This window comes from Bactrocera latifrons, unplaced genomic scaffold, assembly GCF_001853355.1.
Source record: "Bactrocera latifrons isolate USDA-ARS-PBARC rearing strain unplaced genomic scaffold, ASM185335v1 scaffold_131, whole genome shotgun sequence".
NCBI lineage: Eukaryota > Metazoa > Arthropoda > Insecta > Diptera > Tephritidae > Bactrocera > Bactrocera latifrons.
In genome coordinates, this window is record NW_017534753.1 from 758,502 (window position 1) to 766,737 (window position 8,236).

The window sequence follows — 8,236 nt, forward strand, 5'->3', positions numbered from 1 at the left end:
TTTGGAGGACAAAAATCGCACATTGATCTTTTGCCCTTTTTTATACTTGGTTCGTCTGTATCGTCATCAGTATTATCACCAATCGCGTCATTTATTGCTGCAAAAACCCTTTTCTGCAAACGTGGCCTTTCTCTTATACGAATGGCGCACCAGTCACTACAAAGGTCCTTGCTTAGTTTCTAGAGGAATTCTCTCCTTGAAATTGGCTTTATTTTTAAAACTTCAAAATTGGATATATAAATTACATAGCTGTTGAGTAAAGCCATATTCAACATACCATAGAACATACAAAGTGGCCAAAGCTTGGTTTTAAGGCTACAGCTTGAGTGGCCACACATTACATCAAAAGTATCCACAGCACCTTTTGTATCATTATAATATTGAAGTAGTACTGGCTTACCCGAAGCGCAGTCAACGGAAGGCTTGTCGTGCATCGTAGAGAGCATACGAACAGTTTTTTGAGGCTTTGGCTTGTAGTGAGCTTTTCGTGGAATCCAAAAAGAGATGTCCCAACTTTACGTGATGAACTATGTTTGAACTCCGCAGGAATTTCTTGCTTATTATTCCGAACTGTTCCAATAAAAGTAAGGTTGTATGGTGGTTGAAGCAACTGCTCAGCTAGCGGAATGGAAGTAAACTAGTTATCGGCAGTTAAATGACGATTCGTTCCATGTATAGTCTTTGTCAACAGCTTACAATAGTAAGAGTAACTACACATCAGGAGGATCCATCTCTAAAAACTATAAAAATTATGCAAAAACTCAACATTGTAGCAAAAAAAAAAACAAATGCGCAAACGAATATGTACAAAAAAAGTACCTTTATTGGTAAACTTCGCCTCAGAGGCGACACACGTATCTATATATAAATAACGCAACGCAGCAAAATAAAATACGTCTGTGCCCAAGCTCAACTGAGTTGGCACAAGCGCACACCTTAATACGAGTGAACGATCAGGAAATATTGCAAAACAAAAATTCTTCGCCTCACAGGCGGTGTATTTATTCGCAGGCCTTTAAGTTTAGATTACATGTTAAAAGACCAAGCGATCGCACATATTCACGAATGTAATTATGTGTGCAGGTAAACAAAACGAACCATCAGCAAAATGTTTGTACATTTTTCCACACACAACTTTGTAGGTTTTTTTTTTTTATTTTTATTTTTTTTTATTTTATAGTAGGGGGAAGCATCGAAAGCCGGAGTGCGGAACTTTAATCTGCTAAACCTAACCTACTCCTAACTCAAGGCTCTCCCACGGAACCACCGATTAGGTATTACTTCGTGGGAGGGACAGGACATTTAAGTCTCCTCTATTGTGCGGACTGACGGACACTAATTTGTTCAAAAACTCTCAGTTTTGTCATTATGGATGCTGACGGTTCGCTGACAGCTTTCCAATTATCAGTCAACTGACACATGAGTGTCGCTAAATTATCGACCGTAAAACTACCACCGAGTGTGGTTTTTAGTTTTTCCCTTTTTTTTGAAAATCTATATGCTCTGTACATGTCGAACAGTTCGGACTAATGTCATTGTGGAATCTGAAAAGGTAGCTTCTAAAGCACCCATGTCCACTAAGTATTTGGGTCAGATAAAAGTCTAGGTCCCCTTGTCGTCCGTCTATCCACGAGTGGATGTCCGGTATAAGTCGGTGAGTCCAGCGCCCTTTGGATGAGGAATATTAAAATCGCCGGCTGGAACGCACACAGCCTGTGTTGGTCATCATTCTCGATAAAGCATTGTAAATTTTGTTTGCTTTACTGGAGGAATACTCCAGGTGTTCTTTAAATTTTAATTTCGAATGTAATATTACTCCCAGATACTTCAGCTGCGACTGCGAAGTAATCTCGCACTCCCCTATGGTGAGCTCTATTTGTTCTTCTACCTTCCTAGTGCTTATGAGCAAAACTTCAGTTTTTTGCTCCGCCAGTTCCAGACTCACAGAAGAGAACCAATGGCGTAGACCATTTATGCACTAATTGCTACCACCATGAGATCGTCCGCATATGCTATTAGTTTCACATCTTTTGGTTGCTGCCTTCTTAGCACCCCGTCATACATGAGGTCCCATAATAGTGGGCCTAACACTGACCCTTGGGGTACTCCACTCGAGATAAAGTAGCTCTTGGTACCTTCGTCTGTATCAAACAGCAGCCTTCTGTTTTCAAAATAGCTCAATATAATGTTTATGAGGTATTCAGGGGCGCGTATTTCATCCAGGGCTTTGATTATGTGTGCCCATTTTGCCGAGTTGAACGCATTCTTGACATCCAGGGAAATCAGCGCGTAGTACTTTTTTGTGCCACCTTTCCACCTTTTGCCACTTACTGCACATTTCGCAGTATCAACAACTTCTCGTAGTGCGTCAATAGTGGATCTCTTTTTTATAAAGCCGTATTGTCTCTCTGATAATCCGCCGGCTTTCTGGATTCCTAACTCCAAGCGGTTTCTTATTATGTTTTCGTACACTTTACCCATTGTGTCGAGCATACACAGTGGTCGGTGCGATGAGGGTTCTTCAGGTGGTTTCTTTGGTTTTGGGAGCAGAACCAATCTGTATTTTCCACGCGTCGGGGAACACTTCTTCCTTTATGCACGCGTTGTACAGTTTAGCGAATAGTTGAGGTTTTGAGCTTATATCTTCCTTCAGGGCCCTGTTGGGTATCCCATCCAAAACAAGCGCCTTGGTGTTTTTGATTTTCTTTGCTATGGCCAATAGCTCTTCTTCCGTGACTAACGGGGGTGAAACTGCGACTTTAGGAGCTTCTTGTGGCTTTTATATTCATCTCTAAGGCGATTTTAGTTCGTTTCACTCCGGCTACGCTGTAGACGCCGTCTGGCTGAGTGACAAAGCTTCCTCAGCATGGAAATTTCCTCATTCCACCAATATACAGGCCGCCGCTTATTGTTATGTGATGTTCTACGCATTTTTGCATCACATGCTGCGACCATATCCTTTCGCACAGTCCATACCAAGTGGGCGGATCGTCACCTGATGCTTTTGATGCACTCCAGACTAGCTCAAACAGGTCTGAGTCGAATTCCTGTTGCTTCTAGCTTCGCTTTCGGAAAGTGTTTCTGCTAAGAAGTTCGGGCTCTCGGGAGTACGAGATTTGTGCTATAAGCGCCATATGATCGCTGTTTGTGTATATGTTTGACACCGCCCACTTAATGTGCCTACTAAGCGAAACATTTGCAAACATAATGTCAAAAATAGATCCTTTATTCCCTTTTTTGTACGTATTTTGTGTTCCGGTGTTCAATATTGTTAGGTGCGTTTGACTCAGGAATTCTTGAATTAGCCGCCCTTGATGGTTTGTACATCTGCTGCCCCATACACTTGACGAGGCATTAAAATCACCCGCTATTATAATCGGTGTTTTCGAATTCGGTGATTGCTGCGCTAGGACGAGCACAGGAACTTACAAAATATATCCCATGTATATTCGCCCATGTGAAGCAGTTATGAGCTTCTCTGGAGCAGGTCCTAAAAGGTTGACCTTTGCAGGACCATATTGCTGCTTTGCCAGATTTGTCTGCAGTCCATGTGCTTTCCGGACGCTGGGAGTATTATTCACTTAGTATGGCGACATCAATGTTCTCTTCTATGACTGTCTGTTCTAGCAAATCCTGAGCCGCTGCATAATGGTTAATTTTTAACTGTAGTATCCTCATTTACTTAGAGACTTCATCATCTCGAGATACTTTGGACAAGTGGTGCTCAGTACTGAGTGCTCCCCTTTGTAGAGCATGCAGCTCGGAACGTTTGTGCATACCTTTGCTAAATGTCCCGCGGTTCCACAACGTGTACAATGGGAAGATCACGTTTTGTTTTCTTGTTGTTGGTAGAAAAGCCAAGCTGTGCCGAAAACACAAACGAACGATCGCCATAGATAACTTGATATAAGACAGTGATCTGCAGTGAATATCTTATGACATGGATAATATGGTACGAAACTCTTTGATTCGAGAGAGAGCTGTCAAAACTCTCCTTTTTTATAACATTTCCCAATGATGGCACTGCTGAAAAATATTAGATTGGGTATTTTATAAATTATACAAAACACTAAATTAAACACATGGAAAATGCATACATATATAAATGCTAAAATGCAAAATCGTTAATTAATTTACATAAACATTTATTTTGCCAAAATATGTTCGCACAGTTCAATGAAATTTCATTTCACACTAATTTCCTCAGGTAATTATAGCGGTTTACTTCTGGCATCCCTCCTTTTCTGAAATCAACTGTCAGAAATTCCCTGATCTCCATCGCTGTCAAATAATCAGGGAACGCGTTTGAGAGAAACTAGAGAGCCAATGCCAGAGTCTCGTATCATATTATCCATGCTTAGGTTTTGACGTTTATCAATTGGAAACGAGCGATGGCCAGATTGAAATCTTACCAAAGAAATATGTTATCAGAGGAATTTGTTGCATCGTTCAAAATCACAAAAAATATGTAAAACAATGAAAATTAAATAAATTTGTGAAATTTAAGGTATTTGATGAAGCGTTTTGTAATTTGAAGCATCATAGTATTGTTTTCAATGGAAAATTATTAAAAACATTTGAGGATTGAGAGCTAACAATCTTATATCCTTTTATTGGGTATTGAAAGGTCAAAAGTCAGTCGTTCTAATATACTTTAAAAAAATTTAAATAGTTTCGCCATATAATAAATAACCACTATATAGTAATTTTTAATCGTACTAAATGTTGGTTGTTTTAATTTAAATGCCCAAAAATTATTATTTTGTCCAATCTGGCCATAATGGAAAATGTTATAAAAACGCTAATTTTGAGGTGCTGTCACACTGGAATAAGTTGAACATCCCTTTATTCCTGGTTCACGTTTCAAATATCGTAACTTTTCGAAGGGGTACTCGAGAGACGATCCAGTCTCACCACAGACAAATTATAAGCGTATTTCCCCACGATAGTAGCGAATTGAGCATTTTCAGTGTTAAATGAGAAAAATAATGCTAATTCCAGTGTAAACAAATTTACGCCTAGAGATTCGTTTATTTTCTATGCGCAACCGACTCGGCACGGGATTTATATAAATTTGATCCGTATATATTTGGTATCAAAGCATATACTTAGTATATATGTACATAAATACATATGTATGTATGTATGTATATTAAAATTTRTCTACATACATATGTATTTCATGATGATTCCATAAAATCATTAAAAATATATAATAAAGTACAGTTTGTATTATTATCCAAATAATTGATATATGTAAGTTAAGGTAATTAGTTTTAAATTTATACATTCATCTTAAAGGTTTGATATCTTCTTAAAAGATCTAGCGGTCGCACATGCGCTCATATACATACATAAAATTATGTATGCATGTAAACAAATATGACAGACCATACGCATAATGTTTGTAAATTTGTCTACATGCAACATATGCATGTAAAGATGTACACTCAATGCTTCATGAGAAATCTCCGTTCACACGGTCAGCCAATGGCGAAGCTCACTTTTTGTGAAAGAGTCAATGTGGTGACAATGCGTCACAACATTGTATTGTTGGTAGAAAATCCGAGCTGTGCGGAAAAAAATAAACGAACGGCCGCCGATTATCACCGCTTCCCTTGCCGCTGTACAGCTTCTCCAACAAACCTGCGTAAATATGTATGTAAAATATCCTTGACAAATACAGTCAATCCCGGTTATGTGCAACAATCTAAGATACAGATTTTTGTGGTTTGTTAAAAATAAAAATATTATATGGCACATAGGCGAGTGCGGATATTTAAGCGTGTGGTACTTAAAACAATAAGGCATGGCAAAGCGAAAAAAGATGATAGTTGTTTTTATGTGCACGTACTCATACACAAATGTCTTCAACAACTTCAGGTTAACTTAAATTTAATCTGCAACTGCCTTTACCAAGGACAGGCAACTATGGTTTTCTCCAACATCGATCTTTGCCAATTTTTAAACTATAAAAAAATTGGTGTGTTCTTACTTGCTATGATTTGTTGGTGTTTTTGCGTTACGCAGTAAAAGATTATGTAGTTTTAATTAAATAATTTATTTTATGAGACCCCTGCGGTCTAACAAAAAAAAATTACAAAAATTGGTTGACCAGTTTCATATCAATAGCGGGTGTTCTTAAACCTAACTGAGATCCCATGTTCAGTTTTTATCAAATTAGCGTGCAGATTTATTGTATGGCTTCTTATTTTGCTGTTTTAGCACACATCCGGTTCCGGAGAACTTCAACTCAAATTGTTTGGATTCCTCTCGTTTTCTTTCTTTCTCTTCCTTCACATGATTAATATAGCATTCTTCCCATACTGAATCCTGAATCTGAAAATTACAATGTAAATGTATAGTATTTAAATAATAATTTTTAAGCAAATAAAAAAATTATTACACTGTAGTTAAATGCACAAATATCAAGGAAAATTATTTAATCGGTCTCAGCGAGTTCTGGTAGCTGAAAGTGAACTTTAGACATTTTTCCGAATCCAGAATTTTATCCAGCTTATAAAGTTGGTTAGCAGATCTTAATGTACATGTACATATATGCGCATATTTTTGTAGAAAAGTGGCCAAAGATTGCATGTGTTGCAAATTTCAATAGAAGAGCACGATCCGCTAAAGATCTTAACTAATATCATATTACAATATGATATGGAATATTTCAAAACTTACTTAAATCTCTCACCAGGCTAAGTGGTTGGTGAGAGGGCGGTAGCAGAAGGAGCGCATGTACTTTACTTTACAAAAAGAAAATAAACAATCTTTAAATAAATAAATAGACTGTGTCCTCTAAAATAAGAGCTTTGAAATTTCAGATGTTTGAACTTAAGTTTTTCAGAAAAAAATGAATTTATAAAATACAAGACTAATTTCAGCTTTGATGGATTTATGGCCAGCAATGACTGTGAAAAAGACATGAGATTGAGTTCTATGGGTATATAGTGTATCAATTTCGAATACCCATGTGATAAAGAGAGATTCAAACTCACGCACATATGTATGTACATTTATTTACATCAGTTTTTGCATAAGACCTTTGTTCATTTTTATCACAAAGGAAAAGTTATTTTGCCCTTTAGATAATAGGGGTATCGCCGGCACAACAACAAACACACGCAGAAAATTATTTGCAATGGCTGTAAAATATGTCAGACCAAAACCGATGTATATTTGCGTGAAATGTCACGAAAAATATAATTGCAACCCTGTTTTAGCTGTCATTGTACATAAAGACATATTACGTCGTTGAATTGTTGAAGAAGCTAAGCTTTAAATAGATTTTATAATTTCTACTTAAATTATAAAGATTTGTTACAGTTTTTTTTTTTTTTTTTTTTTGTTAAAAATGTATGCAGAAGGTGCGCCAATTCACAATAGCCATGCGTAATAGTCATTCACAATAAATTGATCGAATCAGCCGTTCATATATCACTAGATTCTGCAATGGGTGCTCTGTATAAAAATACAATTTTGCAATCTGCAATCTTGAAAGAGCAAGTGAATACCCCTAATGTAATTTTAAATTCTTTAATAAATGTTAACTTTTTACTTAAAATCAACTATAATAATATACGTAAATATAGTATATGTATAAAAAATAATGGAACAAAAAATATAATTAAAAAGAAAAACGTTAACTTCGGTTGCGCCCTTCACATATAAAAAAAGATTCGCTCGAATAATTTGTTTGCGATCATTAAGTTTGTATGGCAGCTATATGCTATAGTCATCCGTTATCGGAGATTCCTACTGAGGAGCAGCTTTTTGGGGATAGAATTATTATAAAATTTGTTTTTCCTTAATTCCACTAGCTCCTCTAAATAATTTAAAAATGCTTTAACAAAAATTAAAATTAACTCAAACAAGTAAGGAAGGGCTAAGTTCGGGAACAATCGAACATTTTGTACTCTTGCAACTTGCATCAATCGAAGCCAAGGAAATACTTTAAGGTATAAAAGCAATCATATAGAGTAAAGTCAGCCGGATATACAGACATACGATTATAAGAAAAGTATTTCAGTTATATACAAGTTAACACAACATTTTATGAACTTCTACATAAATTCCATTCCCACATTATATGCTAGAAACATACAAACCGTTTGCATACTTTGGAGTCCTATTACAACCAAAAGTGCAACTGCGCTAAACGCGCATCCGCTAAATTCTTAAGTGAGCGAAACACGCGCAAACCCTTTTAGCTGACCAAGCATCTTTGGTC

General features: G+C 36.7%; 1 protein-coding gene across 1 annotated transcript in view; it reads right to left on the reverse strand.

Annotated features, from left to right (window-relative positions):
* Nucleotides 1-6,104: 6,104 nt before the first annotated feature.
* Nucleotides 6,105-8,236, reverse strand: part of LOC108964992 — a 20,636-nt gene continuing 18,504 nt past the window's right edge. Inside the window, exon 3 of the mRNA XM_018927093.1 lies at nt 6,105-6,339. Coding sequence (XP_018782638.1) covers nt 6,181-6,339 — 159 coding nt within the window. The 3' untranslated portion in view covers nt 6,105-6,180. The remainder of the gene's footprint in view (nt 6,340-8,236) is intronic.